General features: G+C 46.3%; 1 protein-coding gene across 3 annotated transcripts in view; it reads right to left on the bottom strand.

The window, feature by feature from the left end:
• Positions 1–13,181, bottom strand: part of SLC15A4 (solute carrier family 15 member 4) — a 29,245-nt gene extending 16,064 nt beyond the window's left edge. Inside the window, exons 1-3 of one of the 3 annotated variants that reach the window (XR_015143977.1) lie at positions 12,576–13,181; positions 4,434–4,729; positions 184–294 (exon numbers count right to left, since the gene is read on the bottom strand). Coding sequence is in view for 1 of the 3 variants with exons in the window: in XM_086345973.1 (XP_086202099.1) it covers positions 184–352; positions 4,434–4,729; positions 12,576–13,100 (990 nt within the window). In the remaining 2 variants the exon portion in view is untranslated. Of the gene's footprint in view, positions 1–183; positions 353–4,433; positions 4,730–12,575 lie in introns of all 3 variants that reach the window. The other 2 variants (XM_086345973.1, XR_015143976.1) reach the window with 2 other exon arrangements.
• Between the last annotated feature and the right edge of the window lie 12,199 nt (positions 13,182–25,380).

The following is a 25,380-nucleotide window of genomic DNA, read 5'->3' as shown; positions in this document are numbered from 1 at the left end:
GCTTCATTTTAAAAAAGGTTTTCAAAACATTTAAGTCCACAAAAATGAGTCCATAACTAACATCAAGATTCCAAGATCCTGGAGACTTATGGCAAAGAAAGCAGGGAACCCAGGAACTTGAGTGCTGGGGCAGTGTTCACGGTGGGGGAAAGAGAGGAAATGAGACCTGAATATAAAACTCACTTGAAAATACACTGTCCAGTAAGGTATCAAAGCCAAGAAAACAGGGACAATCTTGACAAGAGCTTTCACATCTTCCACTTTATCTTCCGGGAATGGCCCTCCTCGAGACATCTTACATGAATCAAACAGACTGTGTTTAGAAGATTGCTGAAAGACTCCAATGCCTTCACTTTGGGAAATAAAATGAAGGAATTAGTTTTCTTCCACCCCCAGAAATCAGTTATTTGGTAACAAATTAGGTTTGGGGATAGGAAATGAGCTTGCTGCACTGAATCTGCTCAAACCCCCTTCCGTTACCTACTAATTGTCCCCCACCCAATGTGGCCACCCAGACTACTCCTCAAAAGAGGGAGACGTCCGGAATCAGCAGATGGAAGCACTTCCTAGCCAGAGTGTGACGCTGGCCACCATCACGGTGGGATCACCCAGCGCTGTCTGGAAGGTGGCCGACCTCATCCCCAGTGTTGTCACACTGGCCATTGGTCCTGCGGTGTGGAGGAAGCCTGCAGCTTCACCTGAAGCTGGTGACACCTACATCAGCTACATCACCGGGTGAGCATTTGAAAAGACGACTGTCCTGGATTGTTTGGACCTTAAATTAGGCTATTTATCAACTGTCAAGACTCGATGACCAACACTAAACTCTGTTACAAAACCAAGCTGGTTTATTGTATTGCAGTCACACTGGTGTGACTGGGAGGGAGGGCTCTGTTACAGCAGAGAAGACATCAGCTCTTCACTTAAGGAAGAGCCGAGAAGGGGAGTGGGTGATGCTCCTGATGATAACCTGACGGTGTCACTTGGGGGAAGATGACAGAGTGCCCACTGGTGGGCCCTGATCACCACCCTGTCAGGCACCAGGACACTCTTACTAGCACCCCCCTCCCCCGCCGCAAGGAGGAGGAAGTCAGGGCACAGAGCAGGTAAGAAATGTGCCCAGGGCAACACACCCAGAGAACGGGGCTGGGATCTGACCCCAGGCGGTCCTGGCTGTAGAACCTGAGGTCCAGATCACTGTAGGGCCACCTGTCCCTCTGCTCCCGCCCTTGGGCCTCCCCTCCATGCTCGGGCCCGACGGTCCCAGTCCAGAGCTCTCGGCTGGCTCTGGTACCAGGAGGCCTTCCGGTCCTGGCTCTGGTGCTGGCAGCCCTGCCCACTCACTCACCCTGGCCTGCCTTACTATCTATAACATGCACAGGTCCCAGGTCTCAGGGGTAACTCCAAGGCCTTTCCCGACCCAAAACACTCTTAACAGAGAAACACGCTCTAAGGCCCTTTGTGGTAAAATAGGAGGAAAAAAAAAAAAGTTTTAATTGCACACCCTTCTCTAAAACCAGAAATAAATTACCATTAAGAATGCTTGCAATTCTGGGACTTGGATATAAATGGTAGCTGTCAGCTTTCTAGTTTATAAACTCCTGACCCATTTGACTGAGTCACCAAGTACTGTGAATAATTTTTGTCTTTTAACATTGACATTTTAAACCTGACCTTTCTGAGCAGGGAAAAATTGAAAACTATAAAATTTAAACCAAGTTTTGGACAGAAAAAGTAAATGCAACAGACATTTATTGAGCACCTGCTATATGCCTCATTCTGTTTCTAACTGAGTGCTGAGGAAACACACATAAATAAAAAAAGATACATCTCCTGTCCTTATGAAGCTGAGTCCAATGGGGAAAAATACTTAGAAAAATACACTTAATGTGAAAACACTAAATTCCAAACATACTATTATTCATACTTTTATTTGAAAAACTTTACAGCTTCTCCTTTTTTTTTTGGCCAAAGACGTAAAGTCCCTGTAAACCTAATATAGATTCTATCAGTGATTACACATCATACGGCCAATGCTTCTCTAAATACATTCAAATGTCAAACAGCAAATTCACTTCACACACAGAGTCATGCACACAGGTTGCTGGCTATAATGCTTATGTTTTCATATCATTAAAGTATTTTAAAAACTATTTTAAGTCACTACACATCTAAAACTTTGTCCACGTCACACACATTGTTAGTGTTATTATTCTGTAACATACAAGGGTCCAACATGGAGCCACAAGTCACAAACGACAAGGCACACAGACAAGTGCTCCCCGAGAGCCCTGGCCGAGGCTGTGTGTGCAGCTGTGCACCCTCTCCCAGGAGGAGGTGGGGCCATCACCTCTCAGATCCTCAACTCACAGAGGTTAAGTCTCTCACAAAGGGTGTGGCACTGTCTCCACTCACTGATGAACTGAACTGACAGGCATGGATTTCACATCTAAAACAGCATTAAAACATCTTCAAAACAGAGACCCCCCCCCCCCCCGCAAAAAAAAACAAAAACAAAACAGAGACCACCTAGAGCAGAAAGAAACTGGGATTGGGCCAGATGAAATCGGCCCCATAAATAAGGGAATGCTGGGTGATGCAGTGCTTCCTTCGCTTCTAGAGCGACATTCTGCAAAAGCATCCTCATCAATTAATTACCACTGACTGGCCTCTTATCAGCTTACTAGGCCTCACAATGATCCTATGAGAGGGGACCTCTCCAACTGCACAAGAAGGAAAAGAAGGCTCTGCAAGGTCACTGACCTGCTCAAGATCAGACAGCCCCAACCCGTGCATAAGGAGAGTACTGTCAAGAGAATTTGCCAGACCATCAACTTCTCTGCAAGCTGGTCCTCTTTGAATTGTGCCAAGGAAGACTTCAAAAACCAACATAAAGGGAAAATAGATTCCCCAGTCCCAGTAGTCTTTACCACGCCATTTGTGCATCAAAACCCACATGTCCACAAAGCAAGTGTGTCCTCTTGCACAGGTGTACCAGGTACCACCCAGAAAGACACTCTGAAACTTTAATGACACATTTTGCTAGTGGGTACTTAATCTGTAGGCTAAACATCTGGGATCTGAAATCACGCTTTTGCTGAATTAAAATGAGGCCCCAGTAAAGCACTGCTGCCAGCTGCAGAGGCAGCGGGGCTTCAATCATTAAAAATTCTTCAGTGTGGTCGCACCACCAGCTGCTCTGAACTGTGAGTCTGAATGCGACATTGAATGCACTTAGGAGTCTGTGGAGCCCCGCCTGGGGACAGATAAAGCAACCAGAGGCATGAGCCGGGAGCGAAGGGGCAGGGCTGTGGGATCCACCACGTGGGAGGAACATGAGACATCTGTGACGGCTCCAAGGACATAAACAGGATACAGGGAGACAAGCCACGAGGAGGCAGACAGTCGCGGGTCAGTCTGCAGAACGTTCTTGCAACGGGGGCCCTCCTTGCAGAGGGGCAGGAGGCTCCTCGGGGACTGAGCACCCATCTCAGTGCCCCTGTCTTGATCAAAATACTCCCTAAGAGGCTCAACTCCAAATGGTCCCGAGGACTTTTCTGAGGTGATGGATATATTCTACGTTCTGACTGTGGTTACCTGACAGAATAAATCTGTCATAATTCCCAGAATAGTACAGGCAAAAGGGAAGTCTTTTAATACACGTTAATTTACATGTCAAAAGTAACAACAAAAATTTCTGAGGTCTTTCTGTGAGCTAAGTTCTGGACTTTTCTTCACTACTCTGCAACTAGGGTGACCGACCTTCCGCCAGAGCTTGCCCGGGATTCCCTGAGACCCGGGACTTTTGGCTTTAAAACCTCAGGTCGTGGGCAGACAGTGCTCCACCTGGGAAGTCCCGTGTTAACGGGACGACGGCCTTACCCTACGAGCATCTTAATTCTGCTATCCTGTCCACAGAGAGCGGCTGACGTGACCACTGGAGGACGGCCCGCGCTGACCTGCTCAGCTGCTGGCCCTGAAGTGGGAGGCAGCGGCTCACTGCTTAAGGAGCCTACACCTACAAACTAAGCAACTGCTCGGTTTCTGAGCCAAAGGACTGTCCAGGCCTTTTAAAATAAAGAGAAATGTATCAAGTTTAACACTGTCTCTTCAATGCCCTCGGCAAGCCTCTGTCTTTATCCTCTTTATACAGCTAAGCAGTCCGGGGCCTCCATCTACATCAGCAGTGAGAGGAGGGTCAAAGTGCAGGTTAGAAATGAAAAAGCCAGAGCCGGGGAAGGAGGGAGGCCGCTGGCTCATCTTTAAGATGGAGATGGAGACACTTCACACTCCTGGCGCTGCCGTGAGACATTTCAACTCCCACCCCATGACCCCCTCAACGGTGAGCACAGGACAGACAGAAGCGAGCACTTTATTTTAGAGTGGTTAATAAGTCACGTGGAGCAGCCTATGATGAGAATAAAGCCGCTCACCCGCTAGGACTGTGCTCCCTGATGCGCTTCTGGGGGCGGCAGGAATATACCAGTATCCTGAACATGTCGGTGAAGGCACTGCCATCGGGCGGCTTGGTGATGAAGAAGGTCTGGCCGCACAGGAAGACCACGAAAGCGACACCGATGCAGACAGCGGGGATGGCGTAGCCGGTGACAAAGCTCACGTTCTGCTGGATGTAGGCAATGCCCCCCAGCGAGACGATTGCTCCCAGATTAATGCTCCAATAAAACCAATTAAAAAATCTTCGCGTGGCTTCTGGACCCCGATCCTTAACCTAAAATAACAGGGAAGAAAAAGACTTAAACCCGTGTGATCACCTTCAAGGACGAAAAACATATATGATGTTTTTATATACATTGTTTTATGTATGTGTATGTGTGTGTGTGTGTGTGTGCCCTCAGTCGTGTCATTCTTTGTGACCCCATCAACTGTAGCCTGCCAGGCTCCCTTGTCCATGGGATTCTCCAGACAATACTGGAGTGGGTTGCCATTTCCTCCCCCAGGGGATCTGCCCAACCCAGGGATCGAACCCAGGTCTCTTGCATCTCCTGCACTGGCAGAAGATTCTTTACCATTAGCGTTACATGGGAAACCCACTTTATACATATATATAAAATAGTATGATACATTGATACAGCTTTCTATCAATTACTGCTGTCATCACAGTCTTTAAGAAATGCAGCATGTGGGAACTCCCTGGCAGACCAGTGGTTAGGACCTGGTGCTTTCACTTCTGGGGCCCAGGTTCAATTCCTCTTTGGGGAACTAAGGTCCCACAAGCCACGGCCAAAAAAAAAGGGAAAAACAGCAGCACAATCAAACGGTGTTTACAGATAAGCTCAAGGGTCCCTTGACAAAAAATGTGTTTTATACTTTCAATTATTACAGATTTCTTAAATATACTTAAATTCAACAAATCCTAGAGCATTTCTCAAAGTAACTCCCAGGGACCACGTGCTTTGGGAATGCCAGGAATGCTCCTTAAAAATACAGATTCACAGGACCTATTATTATCCAGGACCAGACACTCATCATCTCTGGGGTTGGGGCCCAGGAGTCTGCGTTTTAAACAACTTTCCAGAGGACTTCTACTCAAAGCCACATAGCTCCAAGCCTTGACACATCTGGAACCAAAGGAAAATTAGAGAGTGCAACTAAAACCACGTGCTGTTTTCAGACCAGAAAACCTCTCGGGGAATCAAAAGAAGTTCTGATAAGAACAGGATTCCTTAAAGGTTCAAAGATCACTGACTTCCTGAACATAGACAAACAGAAGTACCAGGTTACACAAGCACCTTCCTCAAGACCTACCCAGTGGGGGCCTGTCCTGGTGCAGACAAGACAGTCTGGGTGGGCATGGGCACCCTGTAACATCCCTCCCCGAAGATAGCTTTTCACATCTACGTGACACCCCGAGAATGTGCTTGAGCCAGTCATTTCTAGCCAGTTTCATCTCATAAAATGTTTTAACAAACCTCCTGGTTTAAAGGCTGATGCTGGATTGTGTACAAAGACTGCCGGGTGTTGCTGTCTCGGGAACCTCTGTTGTCTTGTCCTTACATTACAGGTTATGAAAAGGTTGGACAAATTTCTGGTCCAGTAACAGATCTGAATTCTGATCCACAGAGTAATCTAAGTAAGAAAGGAGGTTCTCACTGGGGGCTTAAACAACCAGTTATGATGCACAAAAACCATCTTTTTAGCAGCCATATTATGTGATATGACATTTTAACTTCTATTTTTTAAGATCAAAGTACAGGTGTAAATACAGAATCAGAATCATGTATCCCTCCAAAAAATTTTAATCCAACATGATGAAATATGCTGGGGTCGCAAAAGAGTCAGATACAACTTAATGCCTGAACAGCAACAACATGGTAATAAGTAATATGCGTGAAGTAATTATGTGGTAATCACCGTCTAAAACTGAAAATCTGAGTTTTTAAACAAACCTCACGTTATCAGAATGAGCTTAAACTTGACTCCCTTCCACGTCAGAAATGAACAGAGATTCAAGAACAAATGATGGCAAGACTAATGAGTGAATACATGATTTGTATGCAGGATGTCTTATGTTTCTAAGAAAGACAGCTCCCCCTGAGGACACAATGCATTTGTTTGTTTATTTAGGCTGTGCCATGTGTCTTCTGGAATCTTAGTTCCCCAACCAGGGGCTGAACCCATGCCCCTGCAGCAGAGGCGAGTCCTAACCCCAGGAGTACCAAGGAGGTCCCCTTGCTGCTTAGTCACTTCAGTCATGTCCGACTCTGTGTGACCCCATAGACGGCAGCCCATCAGGCTCCCCTGTCCCTGGGATTCTCCAGGCAAGAACACTGGAGTGGGTTACCATGTCACTAAAATGGACTCAAATACTCGTGATCTCCTGGGAACAAACCAGAGGGAAGAAAAAATTGTAAGCAGGCCAATGGCTACAGAGAAAATATAACTAAAGATAAGAAAACAAGTAATTAGGGTAGGGAGCAAACTTAAAAGGGAAGAGGGCCAGTAAACAAAATATCGAAAATTAACACAGACAACTTATGCATTAACTGAAATATATCAGGGCCCTTCCCACTGTCTATAGAGGCGCTGCGCACATCCGGGTGAACTTGGCAATCAACTTATTTGAACTTCCAAGTGTAATGCACCCAAATTACTTTAAAAACCTAAGCCTATTACTAAAGCCCTAAATAACCACATACCAGTAATTTTCTGGAACAAATGGGAAGCTGCCCTTGTAAACTACAGATCACATGCCTCCATGCCCTGGACTGACACCCTCAATTCACGTCGGTCACATTACATCACCATCTGTACCCTCGCTTCCTGCCCCACCAGATCAAGGGCAAACAAGACCATCATGTGACTGGTCAAAAGACACCACTGCTGCAACTCAAAGAGCAGCTGGAAGAACAGGATCCTGTGCAGTGAGTCAAATAGTAGGCTGATGTGGAAAAATTCCTTTAAATACACACGAGTGCAACTTTTCTTTCCTCTAGGTGAAATGTAGCTTTGCTCTCGTTGTAAAATAAGTTCTTTCAGTCTGCAATTTCAAATACAAGATCCATCCATTAAGAATGATTGTGACCTCTGAAAAAGGTTAAGCACTGGGGGAAAGGTGGGGCTGACAGAATTCAGATCAGCATCGCCCCTGGACTCTGTGGTTTAAGTCTTCATTCCAAAGCCAGCCAAGGCCTCCTCCTCAGAGCTGCACAGCCTGGGCCCATTCATCTCTCCCTCAGACTGCTTCCCAGAAGCCCTGTCACAAAGGCGTGAGTGATAGAGAAGCCTAAAAGGTACCTTCTGCATACCACTCGGCCACAGAGAAGAATGAAATAATCCCATGTGCGGCTACATGGATAGGCCTGGAGACAATCACACTAAGTGAAGTCAGTCAGGCAGAGGAAGACAAATGCTACATGATATCACTTATATGCAGACAAATGAATTTATTCATAAAGCAGAAACAGACTCACAGACATATAGAAAACAATCTTACGGCTACCACGGGAAAAGTTGGGGGTGGCATAAACTAGGAATTTGGGATTAACAGATACACACTACTATATATAAGACAGAAAAACAACAAGGTTCTACTGTATAGCACAGGGAACTATATTCAATACCTTGTAATGGACTATAGTGGAAGAGAAACAGAAAAAGGATATTGACTCATTGGAAAAGACTCTGATGCTGGGAGGGATTGGGGGCAGGAGGAGAAGGGGATGACAGAGGATGAGATGGCTGGATGGCATCACAGACTCGATGGACGTGAGTCTCAGTGAACTCCGGGAGTTGGTGATGGACAGGGAGGCCTGGCATGCTGCGATTCATGGGGTCGCAAAGAGTCGGACACGACTGAGCGACTGATCTGATCTGATCTGATAAATGTATAACCAAATCACTTTGCTGTATACCTGAAACTAACACAACATTGTGAATCAATCATATTTCAATTAAACAAAAAAGCTCCTGGGAGCTCCCTGGTGGTCTAGTGGTGAGGATCCGGCAGTGTGCAGTGGCCCAGGTTCAATCTCTGGTAAGAGAACTGAGATCCAGCAAGCTGCAGGGCACGGCCAAGATTAAAAAAAAAAAAAATCCTTAAAAATACAAATAGATTTCTTCAAACTCAGACAGGCCAGGAGATGCCAAACTAGCTCCTCCTGAAGAACAGATTACAGGCTTCATGCCCAGAGAGCAGGCTCCTGGCCATACCTCCCTGCACCTGCAGGGGAGGGAGGGGAGACTTCTGAAATCCCCTTCAACCAGCCAGCACCTGGCACACAGCAGGCACTCCAGCTGAAGGTACTAACATTTTCGTTTCCACTGAGATACAATTCTCACACTATAAAATTCACCCTTTTGAAATGTACCACTCAGTCTTTTTCAGTCTTCACAGATGTCCAACCACCACCGCTTTCCAATTCTACCTTCTCATCACACCAGCAAGAAACCTGGTTCTGTTCACAGGGGCTTCCCCTCCCCTGTTTCCTGACTCCGGCAACCACTCATCTCTTAAGTCTTTATGGAGCTGTCTATTCTGGACATTTCATATAGATGGAATCCTATGATATGTGGTGTTTGGTGCCTTGCATCTTTCAACGGCATGATGGTTTCAAGGTTTATCCACACTGAAGCAAGTACTTCATCTCTTTTTTACTGTTGAAGTATATTCCGCATATGTCCATCCATCAGTTGATGGCCATCTCCTTGCTGCTGCTGCTATTTAGCTGCTAAGTTGTATCTGACTCCTGCAAACCCATGGACTGTAGCCCACCAGGTTTCTCTGTCCACGGGATTTCCCAGAAAGAATAGTGGAGTGGGGTGCTATTTCCTTCTCCAGGGAATCTTCCCAACCCAGGGTTCAAACCTGGGTCTCCTGCTTGGCAGGCAGATTCTTCTTCAGTTTAAAAAATTTTTAAACATACAGAAAAGTTGGAAGAACAGTAAACCATACACACCCATAGCTTTCATCTACATCCTTAGTTCTTTTTCTGTACATATACAAAATACTCTTTTGGCTGAACTATTAAGTTGCAGCATCATATTTCACCCCAAAGATTTCATCACGAATCTCCTAAAAATAAGGCTGTTCTTCTACAAGACCTCAAACCATCATCTAAGAAATTAACATCAATGCAACTTTATCTACTGCTGCTGCTAAGTCGCCTCAGTCGTGTCTGACTCTGTGTGACCCCACAGATGGCAGCCCACCAGGCTCCCCCGTGCCCGGGATTCTCCAGGCAAGAACACTGGAGTGGGTTGCCATTTCCTTCTCCAATGCAGGAAAGTGAAAAGTGAAAGTGAAGTCGCTCAGCCATGTCTGACTCTAGTGACCCCATGGACTGCAGCTTACCAGGCTCCTCCGTCCGTGGGATTTTCCAGGCAAGAGTACCGGAGTGGGGTGCCATCGCCTTCTCCAACTTTATCTACTATGTGGTCTGTAACCAAGTTATCCCAGTCATCCTGATAAATGACTTTTAAAGAAGGTGGGCTACAATCGCAAAGCTGTGTATGGTGGTCAAATCTTTGATCGCCCTGAATCTGTTCTGCATGACGGTGTCATGTCAGAAGAGATTGGGTCAAAAAAAAAAAAGAGAGAGATTGGGTCAATTCTCTTGCAGAACAGCACATTTCTTTTTAATGTCCACATTTAATTACACATCAAAAGAGTCCAAATTCTGTCATGCCTTCTAGAGAACTTCTATGGGACCACTCTTTCTTTTAAGGAGTATTGATCACTTATCTATTATCTACTGGAAAGCAGTCATTTTTAAGTCAGACTTTCTGGGTTTAAATCCAGCTTCCCCACTCACTTGCAGTGGACCAGGGCTGGTCAAACCTGCTAAGCCTCTGTTTATTGTAAAACAGGGATAATTATGGGATATAAATTGTTGCGGGGTTTTATGTAAGACAGTGTAGGAAGAGCACTCAGCACAGTGGGGTATAACCTACACACTCAGCACACACTGTAGTCCTGTGGCCTTGTCTTTAGAGATGGAGCGACGTCCCTGGTGGTCCAGGGGTTATCAACCTGCCTGCTAACGCCACTGCTGAAGCCTGAGCACCACAACCACGAGTGCGCCCTAGAGCGTGTACTCCACGGTAAGAGAAGCCACCACGAGAAGCCTGTGGACAACAAAGAGTACAGCCCCCAATCCCTGCAACTAGAGAACGCATGAGCGCAGCAATGAAGACCCAACATAGCCAAAAAAAAGACTAAATAAAATAAATTTAAAAAAAAACAAAAACAGAAGATGAAGAACTCCCAGTCCTGGCCTTGAAGGCTGGCAGAACCATCACAGAACGCCCATCTCAGCTAAAGTACACATTAAGGAGTCAAGCCTGCACCTAAAGCACAGTGTGGCCACTCACTACAAAACAAAAGAAACACATCTTTTTGCACCTCCATTTCCTCATTTTAAAAATAGGTCTAGGATTCATAAGAGATTCAAATGAGTTCAGGTATGTAAAGCACATTCCATGGTGCGGAGGAAAGTGGTTAGGAATTCAGGACATTAGGCAACTATTATCTCCAGCATTGTTATAAGGAATCGCCTCACCATAATAGCCTTTCACAGGTGTGACTGATGTTCAGATTCAAAGGATGCAAGTTCTTGCAGCCCGGCTCAGTCACGTACTAGCTCTGTAACTTTGGGCAAATGATATAACCTCTTCAGTCTTCATTTCTCTATCTGCAAAATGGGCACAGTAACAACAGAGGCGTCCTATGAACTGGCAAAGTACTCAGCACAGGGCCTGATGCACAGTAGGCCCTCTGTAAATACTGGAAATCACATGGCTACTTGGCCCAGAAACCTAGGAGTTGCCTTCTCTGTTGCATAAGATCAGCCAGCAATTCTGGCGCCCTCTCTGCATGCAATGCAGGAGACCTGGGTTCAATCCCTGGGTCGGGAAGATTTCCTGGGGAAGGGAATGGCTACCCGCCCCAGTATTCTTGCCTGGAGAATCCCATGGACAGAAGAAGCCAGGCGGGCTACAGCCCATTGGGGGGGGAGGGGGGGGCGGCGGGTCGCAAAAGAGTCACACACAACTTAGCTACTAACCAACAACCACCACCTTCGTAACATCCTAAATCCACCACTTCATCCCTTGTCCATTGCCCTCGTCCTAATGCAAATCTCTAATTTCTCACCTGGCCAGTGCAATAGACTCCTACCTAATCTACCTGGTGTCAGCACCTTCCATACAACTGAAGCTCTATACCAGACTGCAAACTTTTTCTGTGAAGGGGCAGGGTGTAAACAGCTTACATTTTAACATTCAGTCTGTCATCACAACTACTTGATTCTGCTATCCTATTGTGAAAGCAGTCCCAGCATGGCTGATAGGTGACCAGGTAGGTGCAGGTCTGTGGTCCAATAAAACTTTATTTATGGAGGCTAAAATGTGAGTTTCCTGTCAGTTTCATTTGTCTCAAACACACACACACACAAACTTTCTTTTTTCAAAGAAAAAAGAAAAAAAAAAGCACCTAAGAATCATTCTTATTCTTAAGTTGCGGGCTCTCCAAAAACAGGAAGTAGACCAGATTTGGCTGGCAGGCCACAGCTGCCAGGCCCCTGCCCTACAGAGACTGAATATTTTTGAAACGTAAATCAGATCACATTACCCTCGGCTCAAACCCCATAAAAGGCTTCCTACTGTATTCAAGACAAACCTCAAACTCTTTACAAAGCGTCACATCACGAAGCCCCTACCTGCCACCTCTGCTCCCATTTCTTTTCTGTTTGAGACATACTTGTCGACAACCTCCTGTAAGTTTAAGGCGTACAATACGTGTACGTGTTGTAGGTGTTGTACACAATACGTGTTCTGATGTGTTCCGTGCTGCAACAACAAGCCACTGCAGCTGCTATGACAACCAGAGCAACCCTCTATTCTGGCCCCAGGGCCTTTGCACTTGCGGATGCCTAGTACCGAAACGCCTCTGTCCCCGCCCCCGGGAATCAACTCCAAAGGCCCCTTTGTTGGAAGGTGGCCCCCCGAGTTTGCAGCTCCGCTCGCTAGCGTCCACCGCAGGCAGCCCGGGTGATAACCTGGATTACCGGGTCCGCAGCCAATCCCGCCCCCTCGTCTCGCACCTGCGGACCCCTCACCTGGTCTGCGCCAAAGGGCGTGATGTTGGCCTTGACAGCGCCCACGCCCAGGCCCACTAGCGCGAGCGCGGAAAGCACTGCGGGAGCGCAGTAGCGAGTGGGTGTGTCGGTACACGGCGGCGCCGAGCAATTGCGGACGTTCGTAGGGCCGGGGGCCCCGCAGAGCGCCGAGCGCGTGGCGGGCGCGGCCAGCAGCGGGAAGGCCAGCATGCCGAGCAAGTAGAGAGCCAGGCTGAGCAGGATGGCGCGCGCCCGGCCGAGCCGCGCATCGGCCAGCCAGCCCCCGAACGGCGACACCAAGTAGGTGAGGCCCATGAAGAGCAGCAGCGCCTGGCTGGCCTCCGCGCCCTCCCAGCCGAACGCCGTGCCGTTGAGGAACAGCACCAGGTTGGCCGTGACGCCGTAGAAGGCGGCGCGCTCCAGCAGCTCCGTCAGCAGCACGGCCGCGCACGCCGCGCGCCGGCCCGCGAACGCCGTCCGCCGCGCGCCCAGCAGCGGCGCCCTCTCATCGCCAGCGCCCTCCATGCGCCCACTCGCGCGCCGCCCCCCGGGCCGCTCTGCCGGCTTCTGCCCGGCTCTGCCACCGCCGTCCCCGCCGCCCTTCTCGCGAGACTTGTCCCGCCAGCCTCTTCGGCCCGCCCCACGAGCGTCCCCATAGGGCGAGCCTGCCGCGAATGCCGCTTGGACTTCCGGTCGCGCCCCGGAAGTCTGCCCGGGAGGTGGCCCGGCTTCCGCCAGCTGTTGTGCGAGAGGGCGGGGGCGTGACTATAGAGAGGGTTTTAAAAGTAAAAATCAGAGTCTCGCGCTCGCAGGTTCCCAGATTTCTTGCAGTGATCTCAGCCTTTCCTTGCCCTCCAGGCAGTGTACTCAGGCTGGCCCCGCACTCGCGCCGGCTTCCCGGCCCTGGAATGTTGTCTATCTTGTCTCTGTTGACTCTGGGAGCAGATAGTTCTTTTGGCGGTTTGTCCTGTGCGTTGTAGGATGAGTAATGGCATCCCTGGCCTCTAGTCTCCATTAAATGCCCATTCCACTCTGTTCCCCAGTTGTGACAATCAAAGCTGTCTCCAGATGTTCCCAAATGAACCCTGAGTGCAAAGTAGTCGGCACTGAGAGCCATTGCTTTAGAACAAGCTCAGAGCCGATTTCCTTGTCACATGGCTGGCTTTCTGTTTTCCTTCAGCCCTCAACTGGAGTGGTGACTCCTTGTAAACATTTCTTGACCAGTCCATCTAAAGTGGATTCCACGCCCATCCCATTAACCTGTTTTAGTTTCCACATACTCTCCGCCACGTTTTTATGCTTATTCCTCTGTCCCCAGCTTGTACGTGGCCCCCACAGTTATGAACTCTATGGCGGCAGGGTTCTTGTGTGTCTTTTTCGTCACCGTGCTTCACCCCCGCCCCCATCCTCCCCACCCCACCGCCGGGCACCTATGTGAGACACTGTCACAGTGCCACGGGTACCGCGTGGTGGAACTGAAGAGTGTCCTGCAGAAACAGTCCTCAGCATGCTTCAGAAACTGGGAAAAGGGGCTATAATGATTCAGTTCGAGCAAGACCACATCCTCTTCTTCCTCCATCCTTAACTCCAGCGGCTGCTACTGCTGCTGCTGCTAAGTCGCTTCAGTCCTGTGACCCATGGACGGCAGCCCACCAGGCTCCCCCATCTCTGGGACTCTCCAGGCAAGAACACTGGAGTGGGTTGCCACTTCCTTCTCCAATGCATGAAAGTGAAAAGTGAAAGTGAAGCCGCTCAGTCCTGTCTGACTCTTAGTGACCCCATGGACTGCAGCCTACCAGGCTCCTCCCATGGGATTTTAAATTGTGGGCTTGCCGGTAGGTCATCTGGGTAAGTAGTCCTTCCTAAAAGGCTTGAAGCAGCATGTATTAACTTTTTTATTTTTCAAAATGTCTGACATCTTGACTGTAGCAGAGCAAGGTGCTGGCATACAGCAGGCAGTAGATAAATATTTAATAAATATTTAATGAGAGATAACTGAATGCCAACATAGGACTTTTCCCACCATATCCATTAGTGCTAATCATTTTAAGCTGTCAGCTCCAATGTCCCTTTCCTGATCTTCCCAGATTTGAACAGATCCCCCTTTTATATGTCATTAGAAGACAGGATACAATTTTCTTACACACCACCCATTATAATTTATGCTTATTTGTTTTGTGAAGATGTTTAGTAGCTGTCCTTAAAGCTCAGAGTGCTAAGATTTTGTTTTTTTCTGGTACTGTATTCCTAGAATCTAGGACAGTACCTGCCAGTGATAGATATGTATGGAATTAAATGAATAAATGAATGACTATTTGTTGAATTGTAAATGGTGTTGGAAGAACTTGTTATGTTCACCTATTCTTTTTCTTTTTTTTTTGAGACTCTTGTGATGTTCTGCAGCATATATTAGTATCCAAATTTTGCTAGTGGAAAAAGCAACCCCCTCAGGATTCCTGTCCCGAATCCTACATCTAGTAGGCATTAGAGTTTAGACTTGAGTAAAAGGCTCCAAAACTAATTCCTAGTCCAGTGCTTCTTCCATACTCCAGCTGGTAGATAAGTCAAAAACTATGAGTCTCTTTTTTAAAGACTGACAGCATGATACACTCAGACAAAGCACAGAATAATATTTGCATTAAACATGGAATGAAAATAAAGCTCTTCAAGTGGAATCACATGGTTACTTAGTTTTGGAGCTCTGCCCAAAACAGATGTGCCATTTTGAAGGACAGCAAACTAACCCAATTAGATTGTCTCATTTAAGAAGGATAAAGCCAGGCAAAAAGGGGGACAGTGGGGTGGGGGGGGCGGAGAGGAAGGCAGTTACAGGACTCAGGATGTGCACCTAGGACTGGTAAGCACTTGTACCTGGTTCTCGGGAGGTGTGCCGTGCACCCCAATCTCTGTACCCAGGGGCTGCAAAATATATTCAGCGGGCAGGAATGTTTTCCTTTGATTGTGGTTTTTAAAAGAAGTGAGTCAAAACCACATAATGTAAGATTCAGTTTCTGTGAAATGTCCAAAATAGGCAAGCCTATAGGGACAGAATTTAAGCTAGTGTGTGATACCCAGGTGCTGGGGGGACGGAAAGATTGAGCGATGACGGCTAAAGCCTGTGCATTTCATTTTGTGGTAGTGAAGTATTCTGAAATCATGATAATAGTTGCACAACTCTGTGAATATACTAAAAACCATTGAATTGTACATGTTAAATGAATGAACCGTATGGTATGTGAATTGCATTTCAATACAGCCATTGCCCAGAAAAGTGAGCCAATAGCTAAACACTGGGAGGTTTCACATGTAAAGTTAGATGCCCTGCTGCTCTTGAAAAAACAGGCGGAAGCCCTGGCAATACTGGGACTTGTGGCTGCCTGTGACATGAGTGACCACTCCCCCAAGCCCCTACTTGAGCTACGATGCTGGTATCTGTGTCTTTACATATTCTTTGCAGGCCACAGTGCCAGAGGGCTGTCTGTGACCTGCCCTTGGTGAAGGAACTGTGGCAGAAGTGTCCTTGAGTAGGTCTCAGGGTAAACGTTGAGAAGTTCTGGCAGCTTCCACTTTTGTGCCTTGGGAGTCCTGGACCAAGCTACCTTGCTGGAGAGACCATGTGTTGGGAAAGATTCTGCAACTCCATGGAGAAGGGGTCCCAGCACTCCAGCCTTCCAGCAGGCCTTCCCGTTCAAAGAAGACACATAAGTAACCCCCAGAAACAGCAACAGGAAAAACTGCCCCACTGAACCTCCAACCAGATCACAGAAAAATGAACAGATTGAACAGTTGTTATTATTTATTTTTTTAATCTTTTTTGTCTGTGTGGCATGGGAGATCTTAGTTCCTCAGCCAGGGATTGAACCAGCAGTTCCCAACATGGAAGTCTTAACCACTGGACAACCAGAAAGTGAAAGTCAGTCGTGTCCAACTCTATACAGTCCACGGAATTCTCCAAGCCAAAATACTGGAGCCTTTCCCTTCTCCACGGGAATCTTCCCAACCCAGGGGTCGAACCCAGGTCTCCCACATTTCAGGCAAATTCTTTACCAGCTGAAGCCCAAGAATACTATAGTGGGTAGCCTATCCCTTCTTCTGCGGATCTTCCCAATCCAGGAATCAAACCGAGGTCTCCTGCATTGAAGGTGGATTCTTTACCAACTGAGCTATGAGGGAAATCTGGACCACCAGGGAGGTCCCTAAATAGCTGTTACTTTAAACCACTAAGTTCTGCGGAGGTTTGTTAGGCAGCATGAGAAAATGAAAATATGCCTGCATTCTCCCATAGCCACCATCTGTGACTCCAGGTAACCACCCAACCTTTAGATGGAGCACACACTGTCTAGCTCACACATGTCATCCCAACTCTCTGTTGTCTTATTTTTTTTCACAGTAGAGAAATTATTCCCCATATCTACACTGACTGCTGTCCAACTGAAATTAGTTCAAATTGAATAAAATGAAAAATTCTGTTTTCCGATCACACCAGCCACATTTCAGGTGCACAGTGGCCCCAAGTGATGGGTGGCTGCCATTGTGCACAGCACAGTCCAGATCACTCCACAGCTACAGGAAGTTCTACTGCTGTATATGAATGTGCAACAGGCATGGTTGATTACTTGTTACCAATGTCCACACCCTCTTCCTCCTTCCAAACAATCCTGACCCCACCCTGCTCTTCTTCAACTACCCATGTAGTTCAAGAGAAACTAACTTGTTTGTTTCTGGATCTGACTAGTCCATACCAGTGCTAAATCTCTGATGCTTCTTCCTTTTTTAATTTATTTTTTATTACTTATTTTTTGTTTTCACTGTATGGCATGTGGGATCTTAGTTCCCCAACCAGGGATCGAACCAGTGGCCCCTGCATTAGGAGCACAGAGTCTTAACCACTGGGCCACCAGGGAAGTCCTTCTGATGCTTCACCACTTTCAGAAAACTAGACTGTAGCCATTCAGGATGTGAATTTCCACCAGGGCCCAGGAGAAGACAAGTGACATAGATGGGCCCAGTCAGGCTAAAGGAAAGGACTCTTACTCAATGACTGCAAGAGAAATACACAATGGCACCCCACTCCAGTACTGTTGCCCAGAAAATCCCGTGGATTGAGGAGCCTGGTAGGCTGCAGTCCATGGGGTCGCTAAGAGTCAGACACGACTGAGTGACTTCACTTTCACTTTCCACTTTCATGCATTGGAGAAGGAAATGGCAACCCACTCCAGTGTTCTTGCCTGGAGAATCCCATGGACGGAGAAGCCTGGTGGGCTTCAGTCCATGGGGTCATACACAGTCGGACACGACTGAAGCGACTTAGCAGCAGCAGCATCAGACAGGGCGTGAATGAGAATGCCCATAGACCTAGTTGCCAGGGACGGCTGTTTCACAATCATGTGACAAATCAGTGTAGGATGAAGCCAGCTTTGTGGATGGCACAGTGATGAATCAGGGAGATGTCACATAACAAAAGAAACAAAAGATAGTAAATCTGACGTTGTTTAAGCCACGGTGCTGGACTTTATGTTAGTATGACCCAAAACCACCTGTTGTGATTTGATCAGAACATGGGAAAACTGGGATTTCCCTGGTGATTCAGTGGCTAAGACTGTGCTCCCAATGCAGGGTGCCTGGATTCTATCCCTGCTCAAGGAAGTAGACCCTCACATGCTGCAACTAGGAGTCTGTATGCCACAGCTAAAGATCCTGCACACTGCCACGAAGACCCTGTAGCCAAAGAAATAAATAGATTCACGCTGGTGTAAAGCAGAAACTAATACAGCATTGTAAAGCAATTGTGCTCCAATTAAAGTAATAATAATTTTTAAAATAGGAAAATAAAAAATAGAATAAGGGAAAGCAGCCTGATTTCCTACCCCTTCCCCCCAACACATGGTCCAATTTGCTGTTAGAGTTTTCCACCTGGTTCTTGTAATCAGTGACTTTGAAGACTGCATACTAAGCCCACAATGATTATATAGCTAAAGGGTTGCTATACATTGACTCTCACCTCTTTGTTGGGTATGTATATGATCCATGCCCTCTTCCTGAAAATAATTGTAAAAGTCTCTCCCCTGCACCTAAAACAAATAAATATGTAAAGGCCCAAACTCATGCAGCAAGTGTCCAGGGATAGGTGACATCATCTTATTATTAAGTTCTCTGGGCAGCTTCTCCCCCTCCAGGGCCCCCTAGGAAAGAGGATCTTACTGCAAGGACGCTTGTGGTATAGATTGATTTTGGAAATGCCCTGTTTGCTCAAAACACAAATGCCCTGTTTTCTCCACCACCACCCTGCCCCCTGTGCCTTGCTTAATGCAGAGCTCAGAGAAGATGCTCTCGGAAGGGAGGTGTTCAGAAACCACCAGAGGCTGAGGACATTTCAGGGGCTGCCCAATCTCTCTGACTCTTTTTCATGTCATTTCTTCTTCTTGTTTCACATTTGTGCAGCTCACCCCTTGCGACCAGACAGTGGCATGTACTTACTCAGTTTCAGCTTCCTCAAAGTGCTGGTTTACAAATAGTCATCATGGACTTTCTGCATGTCCGTACATCACTCATTTGTTCAACAGACTGCCGAGCACCTTGCCTGCATGTCACAACAGCTCAGCGTCGGCACCCACGGCCGATCCTTCTGCTTTTCTGGTTTCCCAGTTCCCTACAGAGGAACTCAGGCACAGCTCATCTTTTGTGCATCATTAGCTTTATTAGACTCACAGGTCATGTCATTGGTCTTCCAACACTCCATGGAGAGCTGTCAGAAGTTCTCTTTATTACAGGGAATCCCTATTGCAACAGTTTTATCTGGATGCAGATAGTCTAGGTAGAAGCAGAAAACAGGACTGAAAACAGAGTCAACCAACAGAGCGGAATAAAGTCTTATTTTCTGAAGTCCAAACCAAAGCTACCCTAACCTGCCTCGGTGGGAATTAATTCAGCTCTCAGAATGACCTGTATTTTATTTTTGCAGAGGATGTGAGAGTGTGTGACCAGGAAGATGGGTTTTGATTTGACTTTTTTGAAACACTTGCTATGTTGGACCTTTGGAGTAGCAACCTCTGTTTCTTGGGTTCTTTCCCTCCTGGCTTGTAAAAACCTGTGGGACATCTGCAAAAGTCAGACATTCACCAATAGAAAGGGGGAGGTAGAAGAGGGAGTGAGAGAGTAAGTGAAAGAAAATGAACTTCTGTTTCCTCCTATTTGAAGAAGTAACAGATGTGAACACATAACAGATGTGGACCATGCCTAACCATTCTCTTTGCACTCCCACTTTAAGAAGTTCCTTATAAATATCTTATGTTTCAGTTGTAAAATAATTGTTAGTTATAAGTGTATTTATTTTTTAAATTAGGCCTTACAGGAAAGATAAACGGACATGAATCCAAAGGACAAAAATTGAAGCACATATTAATACATAAAGTAACTCAGCATGTGAAAATTAAAGGCATTTCCAATCCATGGGGAAAATAATAGATTATTCAGTAAATTTTGTTGGCAGAGACTACACATGTGTGGGAAATAGGCTTCACATATTGTACTGACATAAATTCCAGATAGACAAAATAGTATCATGGACAAATTGAAAAGATAAAAGCGTTAAGAGAAAATATGGGCAAATATAAAATCTCAGGGTGGGCAAAGCTTTTCTAAGCCTAATGCTAAAACCATAAAGGAAAATTTAATTGATTTGACTCCATAAAGATTTGAAACCTACTTGTAGAAAAAAAAATTGCAGTTGACAGCAAACAAACGAAAAAATATTTTGAAATACATATGACAAAGTTATTGTCCTATTATACAGAGTTCTTTGGAATCCTATGAAATGTATTGAATAAGCATCCAATAAATAAAACTGGCAAAGTGAATGTCCAGGCATTACTGAAGACAGCTGTCCTTTGGGCTTCACCAGCCTCTGTTCCTGCTCTGGCAACAGCCCCTGGATTTTCTAGGGTCATCCATACCCCCTGTGGTTCCAGTAGGACTGGCTGAGAGTGATCAGAAGTGGTCATGTGACCTATGCCCATCCAATCAACAGTAGTTCATCTGTTGTGCTACAGTGATTGGATCAAAGATAGACATGTGACCCAAGTTAGTTTAATCAGAGCTAACCCCATGACTTATTCTGGAGTAACCAGGAAGAAACATTCCTTTTTCTCCTGGATTTGGAATTTTAAGGATATAAGCCTGGAGTTGCTGGGGACCATCTCATGAAACCTAAGGATGAAGCAACCCAGAAGAAGGCTGAAATGAAGAGAGAAAGCCCTTGTTTCAAAGTGGCATATTCTAGGTCTTAGTTCTGACCCTGACTCCCCCCGCCCCCCGCCATCCCCCTGGCCCTGGACATTTCAATTTTGAGTCCATAAATTCTCATTTTGATTAAGCAAGTGTGACTTTCTTTATTTGCAGTTGAAAAAGTCCCAGTTAATACAAGCAATACATACACAGAGAGAAAAGCAAAAATGCCAATGCCCTTCATGGAAAAAAAAAAATCACGTTTCATCAATACTTAAAAAATGCAAAAAGAGAGAACGTTTCATCACTCAAACAGAAAAATACCCAGTATTGGCAAAGTTTGGGGAGATGAGTGTGCTTGTCAATGACCATACAAAGTCAAATTGCACAACTTTTCTGGACGACAATTAGTCATTTGTATCAAAATCACATTTGCCTATGCTTGGAATGTGCAATTACATTTCTAGGAACATAAGAATGTGGCAGAGACTTAGCTATAAAATGCTCATTGCAATGTTGCTTAAAATAACAAAAAGATTAGAAACAGCAAAGATTTACAATTCAGTTGCTCAGTTCTGTCCAACTCTTTGCCACCCATGGATTGCAGCACACAAGGCTTCCTTGTCCATCACCAACTCCTGGAGTTTACTCAAACTAATGTCCATGGAGTCAGTGATGCCATCCAACCATCTAATCCTCTGTCATCCCCTTTTCCTCCTGCCATCAGTCTTTCCCAGCATCAGGGTCTTTTCAAATGAGTCAGCTCTTCCTATCAGGTGGCCAAAGTATTGGAGCTTCAGCTTCAGCATCAGTCCTTCCAATGAATATTCAGGACTGATTGCCTTTAGGATGGACTGGTTGGTTCTTCTTGCAGTCCAAGAGACTCTCAAGAGTCTTCTCCAACACCACAGTTCAAAAACATCAATTCTTCAGTTCTCAGCTTTCTTTATAGTCCAGCTGAGAGGGTAACAGGCAGGAAGGTCAGGGGTCTCCAAACGGAGGTAATAGGCTGAAAGTGTCAGACATTTTTATCTCTTAAGTGGCAGGAGGAAACAAACTAGTAATTTTTTTCCCTTCTCTATACAAATTTAAAAGGTTTCTCTTAAAATACTGTGTTGCCATAATGACACCTGGTTTCACCTGAAGTTAACTATTCTCAAACCTTGAGTTAACCAATGCATTTTTTTTTTTATGGAAATGTTTGTCTTAAGCTATGTTAATGTACTATGCATTTACCCCAAACTCTGTCTTCAAGTCAGTTCCACCTAATGGCTCAGAACCTACTTGGCAAACCAGTATGTTATACTCAGATATTGTTCCCCTAATCTATGTAAATGAAACTATTTGTATGGTAATCTGCCCTTCTACAAGATTCAAGTCAGTTGTTTTATGGCCCGGGATGAATCATCTGGTGCCAAGATTATCCCAAAATGCATCTTATGGATGAGGGGCCTAGTGCCATTCTGAGTTTTAAGACATTCCTTCTTTCGTCAACAGACTGCTCTGATGGCACCCCACTCCAGTACTCTTGCCTGGAAAATCCCATGGATGGAGGAGCCTGGTGGGCTGCAGTCCATGGGGTCGCAAAGAGTCGGACATGACTGAGCGACTTCACTTTCACTTTTCACTTTCATGCATTGGAGAAGGAAATGGCAACCCACTCCAGTGTTCTTGCCTGGAGAATCCCAGGGACGGGGGAGCCTAGTAGGCTGCCGTCTATGGGGTCGCACGGAGTCGGATACGACTGAAGCGACTTAGCAGCCGCAGCAACAGTGACTACATAACATCCAGCTGAAGACTAGCAGTGGGGTACTCTTTCTGCCCCCCTTCTGATGCCTATGTTAGAAGCTTTCTCTATCTCCTTTATACTTTAATAAAACTTTATTACACAAAAGCTCTGAGCAATCAAGCCTCGTCTCTGGCCCTGGATTGATTTCTTCTCCTCTGGAGGCCAAGAATCCTGGCGTCTTTTTGTTCAGCAACAACCTTTCATTTGGAGGCTCATCCAGGATCCTTCAGGACAAGATAAGGATGCTTGGAGCTCTAGTTCTTTGTTCTCCTAGCGAACACATTTTCTGCTGTGCTTTACTAACTCTACGGTGTGCTTGTGTGAATGAATGAAATGCCCTGAGTGAAGCAAGTGCAGAGCCCTGCTCTGTGGTTCTGTGGTGATCTCATATGGCTTATGGCAGAAACCTGTCAGGGGTTTATACCGACCTGCCAATGCCAAAAGGCACCCAACGTCTCCTTTGGGGACAGACCAGAAATGGGCAAAGTGTGTGGACCAAACTCTCCTTTCTCTGTCATACTTTTTGGTCTCTTTGACCATTTCATAACTCCTTGGGAATTAGAAGTACTAACCTAATCTATCAGATCATAGACTTTCAAGGGACTTGTGATCTATGCTATTAATTACTGTGTACTCTTACTTAGGTCCCAAACTTGAATTGGTAGTCAGGAAGCACCTAGCCTCACTAGGAATCAAAAGTATGGAAGCTAGATGGAGCTCTAGCTCCAAGAGCATCTCTGAGGTTAAAAGGTTACTCAGATTGGAACTGCATTGGGTTTTTTCCTTTGGTAACGCTGGCTCTTAGTGGACCAGAGGAGGCTCCTATACTGGTGTGGTGACGCTTGGAAGGAACATCTCAGTTTTATGTTAGTATCAGTCTTCTTGTGGTAAGGAATATATTCAGGGTTGTGCACAGGCACTCAGGTGACGAATGTTTCCCCCAGTGGTCTTAGCTTGGGAGGCATTCCAGAAGGTTACTCTGATTGCACCGTGGGTGGCATCAGAGACAAGCAAAGTTTTAATGGTGAAGAGCTGGACGTCAATCAGGGATGCCATCAGGTCTACCCCTGGTGCATCCCCACCCTGTCTCAGTGGTAGAACCCGGAGAGACGAGTATGACGCCTGTAAAGTCTGTCTACACCCCCATCTAGAGCAGGGAGGAACACCTCTGGTAGAAAGATGACTCTGGTCGCTTTTTTTCCTCTCTTACAGATGGGAGCTAACAATTCCAGCCTCACTCCTTTGAACTGTATCCTGGAAAACTGGAATAGATTTGATCCCCAGGGCTTAAAGAAGACACACCTGGTCTTCCTACGTGATACTGCATGGCTGCGGTACACACTGGAGGATGGAGAACGGTGGCTGGTTGGAGGGTCTCTTAAGTATAATACTGTTTTACCATTAAACCAGTTCTGTAGAAAACAAGGAAGATGGGATCAGAGTCATTTTGTCAGATGTATTCTTGAAGGACTCAGGCAGGCGCATTCTAAGCCTTTGCTGCTGCTGCTGCTAAGTCGCTTCAGTTGTGTCCGACTCTCTGCGACTCCATAGACAGCAGCCCACCAGGCTCCCCTGTCTCTGGGATTCTCCAGGCAAGAACACTGAAGTGGGTTGCCATTTCCTTCTCCAATGCATGAAAGTGAAAAGTGAAAGTGAAGTCGCTCAGTCCTGTCCGATTCTTCGAGACTCCATGGACTGTAGCCTACCAGGCTCCTCCATCCATGGGATTTTCCAGGCAAGAGTACTGGAGTGGGGTGCCATTGCCTTCTCCGCTATGGAAAATTTGCAAACATAAAACAGGAGGAGAAGGAAGCTCCTGGTAAATTCCTAGATAGATTGAGAGAAGCCCTTTGCAGGTTCACTGAGATTGATCCCGAAAGTGCAGAGGGAAAAGTGATCTTAAAAGATAGATTTCTCACTCAGTCGGCTCCAGATATCTGCCGTAAGTTATTAAAATGGGTGTATGGACCAAATCAGTCTTTAGATAATCTGTTACAACTGGCTCAGACAGTGTATTATGGTAGGAAATATGAGGAAAAGAAAGAAAGGCAGAGAAAGACAAAGGAACAGGCGGAAGCCTTCGCAATGGCTATGAAAACCGTTCTTAAACAGCCCGAGAAAAAATGCCCAGAGGGAGCCAGGTGAAAAGGGATGGGCTTGCTATTACTGTGGAAAGGAGGGGCACCTTAAGTGGAATTGCCCTCAGTCATGTAAGCCGCCCCCAGCTCCATGTCCAGTCTGCAAAGGACCACACTGGAAGAGAGACTGGCCCCAGAGGCGTCAGTCTCCAGGGTCAGACTCTCGGGACAATCAGGACTGAAGGTACCTGGGGGTCCCCACACAAGCTCCCGTCCTAATTACACCTGTGGAACCCCAGGTATTAATAACTGTGGGGGGCTAATCCGTCTATTTCCTTTTAGATACTGGGACAACTTACTCTGTGCTTATTGAAGCCCCTGGACCACTTTCTTCCTGATCCGCTTCTGTAATGGGACTGTCTGGATGAGCCAAAAGGTATTATTTCAATTATTCTTTATGGTGTAACTGGGATTCTGTGCTATTTTCACACAAGTTTCTGATCGTGCCAGAATCTCCCTTATCCCTTTTGGGGAGGGATATACTGAGCAAGGTCCATGCCTCTGTTTTCATGAATACGGAGCCCTCACTTTCTCTCCCTTTCTCTCCCTGAACAAAACGTAAATCCTAGAGTATGGGCTGTTGGAAAATCTGTGGGTTGAGCACAAAATGCTATTCCTGTAGTTGTCAAGCTCAACGACCCACACTTATTTCCAC

Source organism: Bos grunniens, chromosome 17 (assembly GCF_055505025.1).
Source record: "Bos grunniens cultivar Pamir isolate PY7600 chromosome 17, Bosgru_T2T1.0, whole genome shotgun sequence".
NCBI classification, from domain to species: Eukaryota; Metazoa; Chordata; class Mammalia; order Artiodactyla; family Bovidae; genus Bos; species Bos grunniens.
This window is presented reverse-complemented; position numbering and strand designations above follow the sequence as displayed.